Source organism: Protopterus annectens, chromosome 2.part1 (genome assembly GCF_019279795.1).
Source record: "Protopterus annectens isolate FY-2018-M chromosome 2.part1, PAN1.0, whole genome shotgun sequence".
Lineage (NCBI taxonomy): Eukaryota > Metazoa > Chordata > Ceratodontiformes > Protopteridae > Protopterus > Protopterus annectens.
The window spans coordinates 1,097,303,942-1,097,322,118 of NC_056729.1; the positions used below are offsets into that span (position 1 = coordinate 1,097,303,942).

Below are 18,177 nucleotides of genomic sequence, written 5' to 3' on the forward strand. Positions count from 1 at the left end.
GATTAATGTTCATGAAATTAGTATTGTTTCAATCTTTAATGTCAGCCAGAAGTGCTCTTCGCAGCACCAGCAATGTGCCCTGTAATGACTCTTTCTGCAATTCGTGTGGAGTTACTTGCATTGGTAACATGTCTAAATACGACTGTAGATTCTTTTTTTTTATAAGACCAGTTGCTCCTACTACTATTGGAACTATCTGGGTATCTTTCTTCCACATTGCTCTCATTTCTGCCTGCAAATCTTGATATTATGACTTTGCGTCTCGCTCTGTACGCAAGATACTGTAGTTACGGGGCATGGTGATTTCAATTATCAATGCTACTTTGTCTTTTTATCTTGGACCACTATATCTGGTTTTCTAGCATCTGTCTTTTGAACTGTTGGTAATGCATGATACCATGTGATATAAACGTAATCATTTTCTATGATGCCTTGTGGCTTACGTTTCCAGTGTTTTTCAGCTACTTCAGTACCATAATGTCTGCATAATCCCCAGTGCGACAGTCTTGCCACATTATTATGCCTTTCAGTATACAGTCCTTCTGCTATTAGTATGTCGCAACCAGCAACAAGGTGTGCAACCATTTCCATTTCTGTTTTACAAAACCTACATTTGTCTGTTTCTCCCACATGTTCAATGAACTTTGTAAACCAACATGTACGTAGCCCACTATCTTGTGCCACCAATATTAACCTTTCATCTCTTGGTTTGAATTTGCCTCTCCTTAACCATTCCTGTGTTCGTTCTTGATAAACGTGAGGTTCTTCCAGAAGTTTTGTATACTTGCAACTAACAAAAACTAGTAAAGATCCAGACCAGATAAACACAGCAAGTCCACAGGCTTGGAGAAAAACGAGCCGATCAATGATAATTAATGTAGAACTTTATTAGAGTAAAAAAATAAAAATAAAATACCATCAAGTGCTTTCACCTGGATAAGTACCAGGCTTTTTCAAGATAATCCATTTTTCAAATTGCAGGTTTAAATACTTCACCAGTAAAATCATGTGACCAGAGTATTATTAAATTAGATATGCAATGAGCTTTTAAAGCACTAGTTACAGGTTAAAAATAAGTAAGTAAATAATAAATAAATTATACATCAAATTGTTGATATACCCAATGAAATGCACTTGTGCAAAACTCATGTTAAGAACATCATAAAAGACATAAACTTTATAAAATGTCTAAAAAAAAATCTCTAAAAAAATCTGTAAAAAGTGCAACCACCTCTTCGCAACATTTAGGCTCTAAAAAAACCTAAAATCATAACTTAGCCCTTCTTAATTTCAATACACTTGTAATACTAATACTTTTATTAAGACCAGGTGGTCTTGTTGCGTTCAGTTTAAGCTGCCACAACAATTCTTTATACTCAAGACGGGCCTTCCAGTCACCTCCTCTATTGTCCTGCAAAACCTGTTCCAAAACCATGAATTTAATCTGCATGTTGGGGCATGAGCCAAGGTGTTTAAAAAAGGCATTGGTATATTTCCTCTTAGAAATGTTATAAAGGTGTTCATATATTCTTCTTCTAAGGGTTCTCTCAGTTTTACCTATATAAAAACTGAGACATTGGGTACACAGACCTAAGTAAACAACACCCTTTGCCCCACAATTGTAATAATGTTCAGCCCTTAATTTAAACCTCCTAGAGGGGATATGTAGGGAGCTGTCATTAATTACATAAGAACATTGTTTGCATGCCCCACACTTAAGTTCCAAGTCTAGAACAAACACGGTATTATCAGCAAACTGTAAGCTGTTGCTGTGCTTGCATATGGTTTGTAGCTCCACCTCAAGTATGTTATGCAATCCTTACCTTAGCAAGATTTCTGAACTTCCTTATGTCTGTGATGAACATAATGCACAGGCTGCACCACAAGGCATTCAAAGATGCACTGGAAATGCTTACTACGTATAACCTTAAATGAAAGACGGCAGAAAGTTGCCATAATAAAAACTGCTTCAAGGTCAGTTAGTACAGAGGAGTAAGGCTATGAGCAGTTAGTGGGCTAAGCCTCCATTTGACTACTATGCCACTCTGAGGAAGTTAAGTAACCAGGCAGCGCTCTGGGGGCAGTTGGGAAACTGGCATAGGCTTCTCTGTGTGGTCTCTTTGATCACATGTTTTGTAACTACCAGTCTGTTCTCATTACCTCATTCTACCTAATACAGGGAGAACATTTGAGAAGGCCAACACACTTAGTTTCTTAACCTTGAATTATCTTCTGCTCTTCCTTTCTCCCTTTCCACTTTACAAAAAAAATTCTAAGCTAGTTTCCTGCCTTTCTTGTATGTAGTCTAGTCCAGATACAGATTTGCTATATCCTTGTCTGTACGTTTCTGACCCCCAAGCCTTTCTGTGTTGGAGGGAAGCCTTGTAGCTTATCTTAAAAAAAAAAAAAAAAAAACACACTATGCATCGCCACTTAGCTAGGGTTAAACTATTCCCAGTGCCATAAAGTCTGCTCTTCAAATTTCCCCTTAGAACTAGCCAGTTATTTAGTTTTAGCAATCAAATCTGTTTTTTTGAGCTCAGTACTTGTTCAGAACTGTAAGCACTAAATAAGCTACAAATTACTACAGCACTCCACTTTCCTCACTTGTCTAGAGGAAAACAGTTTTAGTACTTAGTGCCTGAATAAGTGTTTATTTACTAAGGGTCAGCTTCCTGTGCTTTCTCCCGTCTACCTAATGAATCTGGTCATCTTGGGGAAATGCAGCAGTTGCCTTGTGTACACAGACAAGCCTCTCCTCCTACCACCCAACACTACTACCTGTGAGAGATGCACTTATATAGACAAACTGGAAGCAAAGCTCTCTCCACCACAGACTGGACTAGACAGTCAAGAGGAGAAGGTAAACACTTGCACCACACCACACTCATCACATAGTCCCTCAAAACCTACACCACCAAAACGCGCACCTACTTTCATGGAGGCTCGTAATAATAATTTGCCCAAGCAATAGGGACCTCCAAAGCAGAAACGCAAGCAACCTCCACCCCCCAACACAACCCAAATGACACATAGCCGACAAACTCAGTATGCCGCTCAACCACAGCCCACAAGGCATAACAACGTACCCAACACTCTAGTCATAGGTGACTCTATAGTCAGACACACTGATGTTGGTCACCAGGCTAAGCAAGGAGAAAGTTACCCTCCGCTGCCTGTCGAGTGCCAGGATCCGCCACATAACACACGCACTCAGGTCACTCCACAGGTCACTCCACAAGTACAAATATGACTCTGTCATTGTCCATGTTGGTGTGAATGACCTGAGATGTGCCTCCCTGGACTACATGAAAAGAAACCTGGAGGAGCTGTCTGATCTTTAAACCCAGGCAGGTATGACCCTAGCCCTGAGTAGCATCCTGCCATCACCCAGAATGATACCACATTAAAAGGACAAAATAATTGACTTCAACAATTGGCTAAGCTTCTGGTGTCATTCTAAGGGGATCCAGTATCTGTCTGCCTGGAATGACATGATCGACAGACCACAACACTTTGCCAGAGATGGCCTGCACCTGTCACTCTTAGGATTCCGGGTACTGGCTAAGGCTTTTGCCACCCCTATAGTGCCTTTTTTAGGCATGGTTCAAATGACAAATTCACCACTGTAACAGGTACAAGCAAGCAAAATCTGAGGGTAATGCTACTCAATGCTAGAAGTCTAAACCTCAAAATGCACTCACTTGAGGCACTCCTTAAAATGGAGAACATCGGCATCTGTGCAGTAACAAGAGACCTGGTTCAAGGCTCAAGAGAGTACCCCCCAGCATTACCAGGCTATAATTCATACCACGCCTTTTGGCCACCTAACCTGGACTGAAACACCAAAGGCGGAGGCATGTCCATATTCATTAAGGATATCCACACCTCCAGGCTAGTTGCTCAGCGTAATGCATCCAAGATTATCAAAGTGCAACTAATTCTGGGCAAGACCGCAATCCAAATTGTAGCTTGCTACGGATCCCCCACCATGTCCCAGGATTCCTACTCCTCCTTTCTTGATACACTGGAAAATATTAGGGTACAGTTTTACACCCTAATAATGGGCGATTTCAACTACCCCACTATTAACTGGGAAAACTACTCATGTACGAACTCTTTTTTTGCTCAGTGTTTTCTGGAATTCATAAATTCCAATGCCTTTGATCAACTTATCCACACCCCACCAGGGGCAGCAATATCCTAGACCTGGTCATTGCCTACATGGGCAACCGGTGTTCCACACCAGAGGTCAGTTCCTCATTGGTCCGATCTGACCACAAGCTAATCACCCTAGACATCCACATCCTGCCCCCACCCCCCATTAGGGAAACCACTGTAAAAACATTTCTCCAAAGCCAACTTCACGCTTCTTAAGACAGAAGTGGCAAACTTCACAACACCCATGCAGACGGACAATAGAGGTACAACTGCTGAATCCTACACACATGCACTTTATAAGCACTTACACAAGTGCATGGATCGTGCAATCCCTAACAGAACCAAGATGCTATCCTCCAAAAAAGGAAGCCAATCTGGTGGTCCCCTGCCATAAACAAACTCTACAATAGAAGAAAATAACTGCTACAAAAAAGAGTAAAATCCCATTGGAGGACCTCCCTGGTCAGCCTCAGTAAGAAGCTGAGATCCCTCATGAAATCCTCCGAAGTTAGTTACGAAAACAAAATCGCCACTGATTCTAAGGACAACCAGAAAGCATTCTATAGCTATGTCAAGAATCTCAATGGCAACACTCAGATCTGCTCTGAGTTACAGCACAATGGCAGTAAATATGCAAAACCAACTGATATTGCCAACGGTTTACCTTTAGTTTGAAAGTCGTATGTGCGACGTGCAAAATGTCGACCAAGTACGGCTGTAAAGAACCACAATGCTGATTCACCATATGTTTGAATGACAAATAAGCAAATGCTTTTTTCCAATTCAAACACATGGATCAAATGTCGGAAATGGCTTTCCAGACATTTTCGACATTTGATCCTTCGATGTTGTCCATATTTCAGCATTAAGGCTCACGGAAATGACCGTTTGCATAACTGCAATTCAGTCATTCAAAGGTAACCCATTGCAAACATAATGGCAGATAAGTTCAGTGATAACTTTACCCCCCTCTCACCCCCTAAAGGGCCCATCTCTATACCGGAAGAATGCAAAGTTCCTGTATTCAGAGCTGCACAGGTAAAAAAAAAAAAAAAAACACTCTCCAAAGCCAAGATCACAGCATCCATGGGACCTGAAAACATCCCAGGCTGCACTCTACACGAACTACAGAACGAACTGGCACCCCACCTAACTTCCATGTTCAGTCATAGCCTTACCTCGGGCTTTGTGCCCACTGAATGGTGCACAGTGACTGTTATCCCACTCCACAAAGGGGGGGCCACCACGGACCCTGGGAACTACCGCTCAATTAGCCTGACGAGCCTGGTCTGCAAGGCTATGGAACATAGCATCATGTAACTTTTATAAACAATGACACTGGTACTCTCCAACTTTGGAGTTTGTAAAAGGCAGATCATGTCTCCTAGACCTGATGGACGTCTTTGAAGCGGTCACCAAAGCTGTAGATGAGGTTAAGGTGGTTCACACAGCCTATCTAGATCTCACCAAGGCTTTTGTACACCGTCCCACACTTTGGAATTATAGATAAACTCACTAAACTAGATATAAATCCCTATGTCACAAGATGGGTTGCCAACTGGCTCACTGCCAGAACCCATACTGTGAAAGTAGCAAACTCCAAATTCGACTTCAGACCACTGACGAGTGGAGTACCACAGGTTTCAGTCCCGGGTCCTCTCCTGTTTGGTGTCTATTTCTCTGAGGTACAGGCTAACACAGAAGGTCTTTGGCTAATGAAGTTTGCATATGACTGCAAACTAGGAGCCATAATTGAAACTCCTAACTATGTGGACATCCTACAAAAGGGCCTCACTGAGACAGATGCCTGGTGTCAAAGCCATGGCCTCAAGCTCAATGTCAAAAAGTGCATTATCATCCCTTTTTGGTAAAACATCTGTACCCATGCACTACCACATAGGCGGTAGTCTACTTAACACCGAAAGTAGTAGTCATTCCTTTGATAATCGCATCACCACAGTAGTCAGGAAATCCTTCTATATGGCACACCTCATCACAAAAGATTTCTCATCCAGGAAAAGAGGTCATTGTTCCCCTCTACTTGTCGCTCATTAGACCCATTTATGGAATACAGCACCCCTTTTGGTATGCATGGTATGCACCTCACAAGACCTCTACAACAACTGGAAAGACCGCAGAAATACCTCACAAAGAGGATTACTGGCCTCAATCAGATGCCCTATGCAGACAGTCTCAAAAAACTCTAGCTTTACTCTGTCGCATATCACCTATTCAGAGGCAATCTCTGCCTAACATACAAAGCTATGTCAGACTCGGAGCTGTTGGACATGCGTCACTTAAAGAAATCCCAGACCCTCCGAGCTACACGCTCTAGGGACCTAAACTTTGTCACCACAATAAACAGAACATGCTGGAGGGGTAGATTCCTATCCCAGAGACTTCCCATACTCTGGAACAAACTACCTATCTATATCAAACAAAGCTCCTCATTAGCACTCTTCAAGAAAAATCTTGATGATTGGATAGGAGATGGGAAATTCACCCCAGGGATCACTTCTGTGGCTCTGCTTGACAGGGGCACAGGAAAATAATTTTCTTGGGTGACAAAAGCCAGGGTGCCTTTTTGGCTTGGCTTATATAGGCCCTAGGGCCAGTAGCCTAGTACCTACCTATGAGTTTTCTTCTAAATGACTATAAACTCTGTTGGAATCAGTTCCAGTGTATAATTTATATGTTGTCGGAAGGCAAGTTATTGGTCTATAATTTTTTAGAGTAGCTTGCAGGTTCACTCTTAAGTAGGAGTATTATTTTCCTGTTAGCCACAGTCTGTTTGGGGTGGGCATATAAATAGTTCTTACTCGTGTCTAAATCTTCGTGCAAAAATGTTATACTTTTAACCAGAAGTTAGGTGCTGCAACTAGGCCTGGGGTTTTCCATTTAGAGGCTTTTCTTAATTTGTTTCAACCTATCTGGCTGTTGCTTCATCCATTTCATATTCTGTACCTTTAGACTTCTTCTTCGTTTATTTTTTCTATCCATTTAGCATCTTTGTGTTCCACAGGATCTTCATAGATACTTCACCAACATGTATCTGTTTCTTATTTTTTTTTTTTCGTGATCTTTCAATTCCTTTTACCTTGTTTCCCAATTCTCTATAAAACTTTTTTTGAGTCATCAGTAAATTGCATATTTTGTATGTTTGCTTTATATTTATCTGCATATCTTCTAAGTTTTTCTGCCTGTGCTCATAGTTTTAGTTTATTTGCGGTAGTGCATGATAGATCCTGATCTGATAAAAGCAATGCACAGTATTAGAACAGAGTATTTTTGTTGATCTGTTCCCTCTCCATGATGGTATTCAAGTTCACCCCTTTCTCTCCCTCACTACCTTGTGTTCTTGTGGTACAACTTTATCAGTCGTTAATTTAGCTGCACAGTAATATATCCTGTTTACTTCTGTTATATCGCATGGATCTCTGTGGATGGTCCTAATTACTGTGTTCATTTGTTTTATCAAGCTTCTGACTTTTGGGGTTTTATTGACCTACTGAAGTCCCATTTCTTTCACTGATCTTAATGTCTATCTATCCATATTAAGTTAAGCAACTCTTCTCTTAGCTCATTTTCTTCTAAACTGAGGGCACATTTTTTTGTTTTCCATTTCCTGCAGGCATTCTATAGAAAGTTCTGTTGCATCTTCCTGTGGCACATTCTGTTCAGTTTAATCCTGTGCCATCCGTTGCTCTGTCATATGGGAACTCACTTGTCTATCATTCCTTATTGACTGCATCAAAGTTGCCACAGTTTCCTGTTCTTCCCCTGCTGTCCAGCTTCAAGTGAATGTCCTGCTTTCCTCTGGAAGGCTCCAAAATATCTTCATATGGCACCTGACTAATTGCTTCCCCCATTCCACTGGTTTCCCCTTAATGTTGAGGTCCATTGCTGTACCCTGTTCTGGTGCTTTCTGAATTAGATTTTCTACACTGAATCCTCCCAGTTTGTGGTACTCCATAACCTCAGTTTCTATTTGTTTAACTTCTCCATTACTAATCTTTTTTTCTATTTTGTCTTCTTATTTTTTTGTAATGTAAAGTTTTCCATGTCCGGATTCCTTTGCTTGTATTTCTCTTCAAATATCTTTGGTGCTGCTCTTTTTGCACTGATTTAGTTTTGCTTTCTCCTTTGCATAGATATTACACCATATTAAATCTCTTTTTCTTTTCCATGCCCATATTTCATATTCAGATGTCTCCTGATCTTCTCGTTTCTCCTTACTTTGGGGGCTCTTTCCATCATGCTGTAATGTAACCTGTGTTAGACCTTCTGCATCAAATCCTTTACTTATCAGGCACTCCAACTTCTATTTTTTTTTGTCTTCTTTTGGTTTTCTAATACCATGATGGGAATGGACCCCATTCATACGTCAAAGTATGAGGTCTTTTGGTTTTCTAATACCATGACGGGAATGAACCCCATTCATACGTCAAAGTATGATTAAAGTTCATGAAATTAATATTGTTTCTATCTGTGATGTCAGCTAGTAAAATGTGCCCAGCAATGACTCCTTCTGCAGTTCGTATGGAGTTACATGTATTGGTAACTTATAAAAAATAATTTACAATCGTATGTATATAAGACCCGTTGCTCCTACAACTCTTGAAACTGTCTGGGTATCTTACATTGCTCTCATTTCTGCCTGCAGATACTGATATTTTATGACTTTGTGTCTCTCTCTATGCAAGACACTGTAGTCACTGGGTGTGGCAATTGTCTTCTGTAAAACTGGAGTGATGTGACTGCAGATGAGTCCCTGTATGCAACTGGGCTGGGGAGTTCTCTACTAGCTGTAGTAGGTCAGGCTGTAAGTTCTTAAGCCTTGAGTATAGGGAGTTCTAGTAATGTAGCAGAAAAGAAACCAGAGAATGCCACAACCACAGAAAGGAGATAATGAGGGAAGAGGTGTTTAACACAGGCTGTACTCCTTCAGTGGAAACATCGTGACCTGATAACAGCTGACATCTGGTCTGTTAATGTCATTCAGTCTAAGGCAACATTGAGATTTCTCACCGTTAAAAATTGCTGGTTTAAGGATTAGACCGTCAGAATTCCTTAAGGTGGTATGAATTACCATGACCACTGTCTTGGAAGCATTGAGGCTCATACAGTTACTGTTTCTCGAGTTTTGAATATATTCTTCACTGAAGCAGTCTTTTTTCCAGAGTAGAAAGAGGTAAAGCTGTGTACCTGATGTATAGCAGTGATAGTGAAGGATTTTCATCCTAATGAGCTCTGTCAGTGGAAACATATATTTATAGACCAACAAAGGACCCCAAGTAGAACCTTGTGGTGGTACTACAGGTAGCAAGGTGACAGGGATGGAAATTGACTGCTGACACTCCCCTGGATATATCCGAAAAGATAGGAGGGATTCCTATTTGCATCTGTACTTAAAGCACCCAGTAAGTCTACAATGGACCAAAATAGAATAGTAACAAAACCAATAGTAACCTTGCCTGTGATATGAATAGGACTTGCTGGAGAGATAGGTATGTATCCCAGATGCTACCACGTCTAGGGAACAGGCTCCCCATCCATATGAATCAGAGTTCCTCCTTAACCCAGTTCAAGTGCAACTTGGACAACTGGATAGGAAACCAGAAATTCATCCCTGGTTTGGCACCTATATCTTGGTGACCTGTAAATGGATCTTCTCCCAGGCCCAGGGTATCGGAACTTGTTAGAGATTTGGGATGCATGGCTAGGCTTAAAAGGCCCTTGTGGCTCACCATTTGGAGGTCACTCAGTATCTTGAGATAACACAAAGTTAAATACACCAGTTATTTAATGTATCTAATGCAGTATTGCTGCTTGGAAGTTTCCCATTTTACCTATGCAGGTTTCTACATCCTTCTGTATCTCCCATTCTTTTAATTTCATCTCATTTCACTCGATCTCATGAGTGTTAGTATCCTTTTTTCTTTTGTATGTGCCTGTGACATACTCTTGTACATTCTTCTCTTTCCCTAACTTTGTCTTTTTATCTTTTAAGGTCATGTATGAAGAAATCCTGTAGTGTTAAATGTCAGTTTCAACTTTTATGAACACACACTGTAAACAGAAAATCGCTCACATTTGCTTTATTTCAGGCCCACACATTAACACAACATCTTGGTGTTTATCATAGATGTTAGAAAGATGAACTTATTTCCAAATTGCAACAAAGGTGGCCACTGCATTCTCTGTCATGTTTGACCAGAGAAACATTATTTTTTGAGCTGTTTACTGCCCCCTCCCGTTTTTTGAAACTTGTATTAGATGTTTGGGAAGTGCTTAGTCCTTTAAACTAAGAATGGATTTTGATTTGTCCAAGACAGGAAAGGATGAGAAAATAAAGTTGGTCCATCCTCATAGTCCATGCATGCAAATAATCTTCAGCACTTTAACTCATTACAGTCCACTGTAAGGTGCATTTATTTTTTTTTTTCAGGTGTCATAACTGTAGCACGATCTGGGCACAGTAAGAAAGTTATTTTCCTGTCTTCTCAAACTGGGAACTGTCCTGCTTCAAAACCCCAAGCATTAGTCTTCAGCTGTGAACATTTAGTTTCTCAGGCTTGTGAAGAAAAATCATGCTTTATTGTTGAGAAATAGCTAGTTATTTAAGTGTGTTGACCTAAGGTGATGAAGTACTGTTACATTTGTGATGCATTTTGTTGCTGGTAATTACATGACAGATATTTTAGCTGTGCATTTTATACACCATGACTCATCCAGTGCACACAAATGTCTGGTAATAAAAGCACCATCATAAAACCGGATTTGGCCAACACAGTAAGGGGGAGTAGTGTATAAGATTAATCACTGAAAACTATGGCATCATTTAAGATGATTCTTAATGCTTCAAATTTGACAAATAATGCAAATGTCAAATATATATTTGACTTCATTAAAATAAATTAAAACATTTTGTTTCTCTGTGTTCACACATAATACATTACTGATAAGGTGGGAAAAGGAAGGTGATTAAATGCTGTAAAAGTTTGTATAAATTTTTATTATATATTTAAGGCATTAGTATGCTGTATTTATCTTACTGATGTAATTTCTCACTTTTTTTCAGCAGTTCTGAAAGTTGCTTCTAAAAAATCGTGAAATATGCCATCTTACATCTGTCATATACTTCCTATCCTTTGTGTACTAGTCTTTCCTGCACTATTTACACAAGAACAGCCCAAGCTATTATTGGTCTCTTTTGATGGCTTTCGCTGGGATTACATTTATAAGGCCAAGACCCCAAACTTCAGCTACATCATACAGAATGGTGTTCATGTGAAGCAGGTCACAAATATATTCATTACAAAGACTTTTCCAAACCATTATACTCTGTCGACTGGACTGTATGCTGAGAATCATGGCATAGTTGCCAATGAAATGTATGATTCTGTTCTCAACAAAACTTTCTCCATGAACAATTTGGAAATTTATGACTCATTTTGGTGGGAAGAAGCTTACCCAATTTGGGTTAGTAATCAGATGCAAGGATATAAAAGTGGAGCAGCTATGTGGCCTGGTACAGATGTGAAAATACATGGAATGTTCCCATCACATTATATGACTTACAATGGATCTGTTTCTTTTGAGTATAGGATCAACCAGCTAATCAAATGGTTTAAGTCAGAACAAGCAATCAATATAGGCCTTTTGTATTGGGAAGAGCCAGACGAAACTGGTCACATGGTTGGTCCTGATGATCCAAAAATGAAAAAAGTCATAGCAGATATTGACAGTAAACTAGGCTATCTGATTGTCCAGCTGAAGACTGAAGGGCTGTGGGACAAACTGAATGTAATTATCACAAGTGACCATGGCATGGCAGAAGTGTTGCAGGACAGAATTATTGAACTGGATCAGTACATAGACCGTGAGATGTACACTTTAGTTGACCACACTCCAGTGGTAGCCATTTTACCAAAAGAAGGTAACATTAAGTGCATAAGAAAGCATATTTGTGTTTTAGCAGACCTTTTCTAAAACCATTGCTCAGTACAAATGTAAGCATGTAAAATGTATGGCCAGTCAGCACGCAATACATTTAATATTATAACAATAAGAAGTGTGAAATATTAACGGTGCTCAAATCTTGCTGTAGACTTCTGTTAACAATATACTCAAAAGGCATGATAAAGTAAAAAAGTTTTAGAAGTAAATGTATCCTCTTTGCTGGTCTGTTGCAGTATGGTTATTGTGATAGGGGATTCCCTGAAGTTAGAACAACAGAAAGAGAGTATATGATGCTGGCAGTTTCAACAGAAGTCCTTAAATGTTTAGTCAGTCCCACTATAGCAGGACACTGCAGGCAGGTGTGGTTGCAGGCAGGTGTGGTTACAGGTCTGCACATCTTTTTACAAAACAGTGTTCCAGATAATACAGGGCATAAGTGAATATCCCAGCCTAAAATGTGTCCACCATCTAGTAGGAAGTGAAAAAGGAGCACAGAGAACAAGTTAGATTTCTTAGAATTCAGGTGTTCTAGTCTCTGTGCCTTACAGCTGCACTCTATGCCTTACAGCTGCATTCTGAACCATCTGTAAGTTTTATAGATATGCCTTTCTGTCAGCTCAATGTATACAAGCAGCATGGCTTAACAACAAGATGCCTTTTTTGAGACCAGTGTTTAAGCCAGGTGATGTTCCTCTAGTGGTAAAAGGCATATGCAACTGTGCACACACTATCAGTGTCTGGACAGAACTTTGTCAAATGTTACAGGGTTCTGCAAAGTAGGACACAGATTTTCATGGCAGGTAAGGAGTGCTTTGCCTGTTAAGTCTTCCCATTTTTATTTGTGTGTGTTATCTACTCATCCAATAGCCTACAACCCCTATGAGTAAAAGTTATTTAATGTCTTTCTCATGCGTTCTTGTTGTGCCACTGCTACCTTTTCTAGCCATATTCTTCAACTTGTTAAAATTCTTTCTGTGAAACAAATAATTTGTTGTATCTCTCCTAAGACGTTCAGTCTGTCTCCGTTTTCTTTTTCTCATTTATTTTTAAGACTTTTACTCAATCTAACACTGTGGATCCATTTTGCATAGGTAGTTACAGGTGGAACACTCAATTTTGAGACATTGGCCTATTCTAAAACAACAAGATGAGTTCAAACAGATCGTTAAGGAACGGCCCTATTTTGTTAGAAGAAGAGACACAAACCTTAAAGGACTTTTTGAAGGAAGACCCAGGTCTGACAGTAAGTGTGTTTTGTTCTTGCCTTCTGTAAGGTTAGTAGGTAGTTACTAGGCTTGCAGTCCAGCTGACAATTGAGGAGCCTGTCCCAACTCCCCAGTTTGTCCGGAGCATCATCTGATCTTGGACCTTTGGGCCAGCCAGCACCATCCTACCCAGTTTAGTTTACTTACTACTTTATTAATTATTATTTTTGTTTTTTGACTTTTTTACATTGTTGGGGGTTTGTGGTGTGGTTGTACTCCCAAATGTTTTTTTAAGCAAAATCCATGTTTGGTGTGGTAATGCTGGGATTTACCCACGGTTGGTGTGGTTTGGTCACGAGGGCCAAGCCCGAGTGGCCAAACAAAGACAACCATGGGTAAATCCAGCATTACCCACACCTAGAAGTGGGTTATTGCTGTTATATATTGACATTATTTAAAAAAAAAAAAAACTTTTTTCTTAAGTAATGGCTTTGTATAATGCCTCCTTGCTGCCCTTCCGCAGCTCTCCAGTATTCTGCGGCAGTTCTGATGTACTGTGCATGCGTATGGTTACGCAGTACATCAGAACTGTGTGTGTGGAAGCAACGGAGAAAGGAAAATCTCCGTTGCTTTTAAAAACTTGTCTCGCTATGTTAAAAGAGATTACCATAGTGAGATAGCTTTAAAAAAAAAAAAGCAACGGAGATTTTCCTTTTTCCGTTGCTTTTTTTTTTTTTTTTATTTAAGATGTCTCTCTATGTTAAACTCATTTAAGATAACAACGGAGCTCTTCCGTTCTCAGTTGCTGTCCAAAAAAAAGACTTGTAATAATGGAAAAAGACCGACCAGACCTTTTTCCATTAGTAGAAGTCTTTGGTCAGCATGCACGTTGTAAATCAATCAGCGTGCACGTTTTGGAATATTAATGGGGGGTCTTTTTATAATTTACATTTTTCCATTGAGCTGAAACAATCATCTGACAGAGCATTTGTTCAATGTTGCCAAATCTGTCTTCATAATTTTCCTTCTGGTGTGAAACCAGTTTTCTGCATTTTTTCCTTTGTCATCTGTAAAGCTTTCCTTGCAGACCTTCTACAGTACCATTTTTTGCATAAACATTCAAACCAGTTTATCACATACTGGTTGCTGAGTAAAGCAGTTGGTAATTAGTCCTTCGTTTGCTCAAACTCCATATAGTACTGTCCTTTGTGCTCTATTTTAAAGTTGTTTAACTTGATGCTGCTGTAGGTCCTACTCTCAGTATTATCTTATTTTGGTCAGTACCGTTTGCTGTTGTGTAAGCAGGACACTTTGAACAGATTTTTCATAATCAGCAGGTTGAGAAATGTCAAATTTCATATTGCAGATACTGATCAGCTAAGATTACTGCAGTGGTCAGTGGGGGAAATTCTGTTTTTTATCAGTGTGTTGAAAACCACGGAATAATTCATCAGTTTACCTCATGATGTGCATACTTCACTTTAATTACATCAGCCTTTCTGTCAAAATCTGTCAAAAAATATTGCCACATGTGCATGCAATTGCATCAAAATGTTTGTGTATATTGTGTTCACTGGCAGCATGTATAAAACAAAAGTGCTTATATAATCTTGTGCATGAACGTCAGTTTTTCAACATAGTAAAGAAAAAAACAGAGATGTATACTAATCTCATTCATGACAGTTTAGTATGCACACTTGGGAAAAGAGTGAGTTCAGAATACAATGTGCATGCAGCATATAACTAGTTTTATATCAACCATGAAGCAGTACAGAACTAGGTTCATAATTTTGGTGCACTCAGCAGTGTAGTAATTGCAGATGTACAATAAGTAATGGACTGATAATTCATCATTGACAAAATTTCCATGTTATCAATTTTGTTTCCTCCTTTCTATCAGCATGTGTTTGTATACCAAGCCACATCTGTCCTTATCTACAATGGAGAGAGGAATCCAGATAGCTTCCTTGGCTGTTCTTCTCAATCCTTGGATACGTGTTTGGGATAAGGTTTCCTTTGCTACAAAACATTTCCAATTTTCAAAAGTGGATGTTTGCGCTCATCCCTGTGACAGAATTAACCTCATGTGTTTCCCAGATAATTAATTGTTAATTAGTGGCATGAGTATGGGAAGGGATGGGACAAAGAGGATGAAAGTGAGTTTCTGCTGTCGGCTCCACCATACATGGAAGGGAGCAGCTGTGGTTCACCTCTTTAATAACACCTAAGGAGAGCATAGACCTTCTGAACACACTGTTACAACTAGTCCTGTGAACACAGAGAAAGCCCTGGGAATAACCTACAGATGACCGTATGGATATTTCCTTGAGCTAGGCAGCAGTCCTAGGATTTGAGGGAGCTGCCTAGAAGTTTATGAGCTTGGGGGGGGGGTTAAGCAACTGTGCCTTCATTAAGAACTATAATTTTTTTCCACTGATAAGTGTACTTCCTAGTCACTGGGAAGCCCTCTAGAGGGTCAGAGCCCTGGACAGTTGCATAGTTTTCCCTCTAATGCCAGATGCTGCAGATACAAGGACAGAATTTTTTAACCTCCATATATTCATTGAGTCCCTTCACCAGAAAGTGATTGCCATCCACTCTATCATCATGCCTTTGGATGGCACAGTGGTGCAGCAGTTAATGCTGTTGCCTCCTAGCAAGAGGTTCTCTGGTTTGATTCTTGGCTGGGGTGCCTTCTGTGCAGAGTCTGCATGTCCACCCTGTGTTCATGTGGGTTTCCTCTGGGTGCTCCAGTTTTTTCCGACGTTACAAAGACATGCGTCTGGTGCATTTCTCCCCGGGCCTCAACTGAAAATTGACTCATTCCAAGTCTGACTTTCCCAGTAAACAAATGTTAACTAAATAAATAAATGCCTGTGATTTGGAAAGTCAAGGACAAGCAAGAGCCAGGTCCTGTCCCACATGTTGAGAAACTTTGAGGAAATAAAAATGGCCGTTTTGTCCAGCGACATTTGAGTGGTGACTTGTATTCTGGGAAATGCTGCCTTCTAGTGGACTTTGCCCCTGGGGGAAAAGACTGTACACTTTCTGCAAAGTAGCCTATCCTTTCAGTCCTTGTAGATGTTCCTTTATACTGGCTCCCTAAGAAATTGTTGGCCAACACAACAAGAAAAGCGCATTATTATCATTTATGCAGATAATATGCAGCCTTTTCCCCCTAGGGCAAGTATCCTATACTTTTCAGTCCTTACAGTAAGCATGTACATATATTTTATTCATCAGAAAAAAAATATAATGTACTGGAGGCTTAGAAGGCAAGTTTTGTGATGGCTGTTCACAGCATATGTTTCCAGATCCTGCAGTACAAGATTTCATTTATCACATAAGCAGTCCCCCACATATTCCAGTGATCATTTTCTTTATTTTAATCTAGATTATTCATCATTTTCAGTAGGATACAGTAATTGCTAGTTTGCCTATTTAATATGGCTGTATGTAGGCTATTTATGTGTTTTATTGAATGAACTGGCTTGTGGGTGCTTCTCCACTCTTTTTCTGAAGTAAGTTTATTTTTTTTTTTTTTTTTTTAGTATTTCTTAATTTTAAGGCAGCATTTAGTAATTTGACATGGAGTAGTTATTTGTGTTATAGGTTTGATACTCTGATTTAATTTACGTTTAGGTTCATAGGTAGGTACTAGGCTGTTGGCCCTAGGGCCTATATAAGCCTAGCCAAAAAGGTACCCTGGCTTTCACCACCCAAGAAAATTATTTTCCTGTGCCCCTGTCAAGCAGAGCCACAGAAGTGATCCCTGGGGCGAAGTTCCTATCTCCCATCCAGTCATCAAGATTTTTCTTGAAGAGTGCTAATGAGGAGCTTTGTTTGATATAGATGGGTAGTTTGTTCCAGCGTATGGGAAGTCTCTGGGACTGGAATCTATCCCTCCAGCATGTTCTGTTTATTGTGGTGACGAGGTTTAGGTCCCTAGAGCGTGTAGCTCGGAGGGTCTGGGATTTCTTTAAGTGACGCATGTCCAACAGCTCTGAGTCTGACATAGCTTTGTATGTTAGGCAGAGATTGCCTCTGAATATGCGACGGAGTAAAGCTAGAGTTTTTTGAGACGGTCTGCATAGGGCATCTGATTGAGGCCAGTAATCCTCTTTGTGAGGTATTTCTGCGGCCTTTCTAGTTGTTGTAGACTGTTGTATTGTAATGCTACTTTCGGATTTCTTGGCTATGATTTGTATTATGTTTCATTGTTTGTTAATTTTATTCTGATTTTCACTTTCTACAGACTTAATTTAGTGGATGCATTTTCTTTGTGGAGTTTGTATATTTCTGATGTGTATAGTGTATGAAGTTTCAGTCTTTGCCACATTTTGTAATGAATGCCGCTTAATTACGATTTGTAATAATGCAAAAATGCTTGATATTGATTGTTGATAAACAGTAGCAGTAGCTCTACTTAAATTACACTCACCATGGTCAGTGCTGGGGGAAAATATTGCATGTGTTCCACATGTCTGCATGGGTTTCCTTCTGCTTCCTGAAAACATGTTGGTTGACTACTTGTGCTGCGTTGTCCATATACATCACATTTGCCCTTGCTCTATAGGTCCAAGTCAGTGACTGAAAAGGGTCCATGATGTCTGTTTAATTTACTTTGCTAACATTTGGTAGCAATTTGAATGAATCTCATTCCCACACACACACTCCTCACAAAGTGTGTTCCAGTGGTAGCTTGCTCACCAGCTCTCTCCCCAACCATTTCTGCAAGACTCAAACCCTTGTACAGCACAGATACTGTGCTCCCTAGCCTTGACTGGGCTCCATTCAAGGACTTTCCTATTAAAAAGACTGCAAAGTACGCAGATAAAAACTTTTACTT

General features: G+C 39.9%; 1 protein-coding gene across 2 annotated transcripts in view; it reads left to right on the forward strand.

Annotated features, from left to right (window-relative positions):
- The window catches only part of ENPP5 (ectonucleotide pyrophosphatase/phosphodiesterase family member 5), a 299,411-nt gene that overhangs the window by 112,912 nt on the left and 168,322 nt on the right, over window positions 1-18,177 (forward strand). Inside the window, exon 2 of one of the 2 annotated variants that reach the window (XM_044062643.1) lies at window positions 11,243-12,100. In XM_044062643.1, coding sequence (XP_043918578.1) covers window positions 11,278-12,100 — 823 coding nt within the window. In that variant the 5' untranslated portion in view covers window positions 11,243-11,277. The remainder of the gene's footprint in view (window positions 1-11,242; window positions 12,101-18,177) is intronic. The other variant, XM_044062644.1, reaches the window with a different exon arrangement.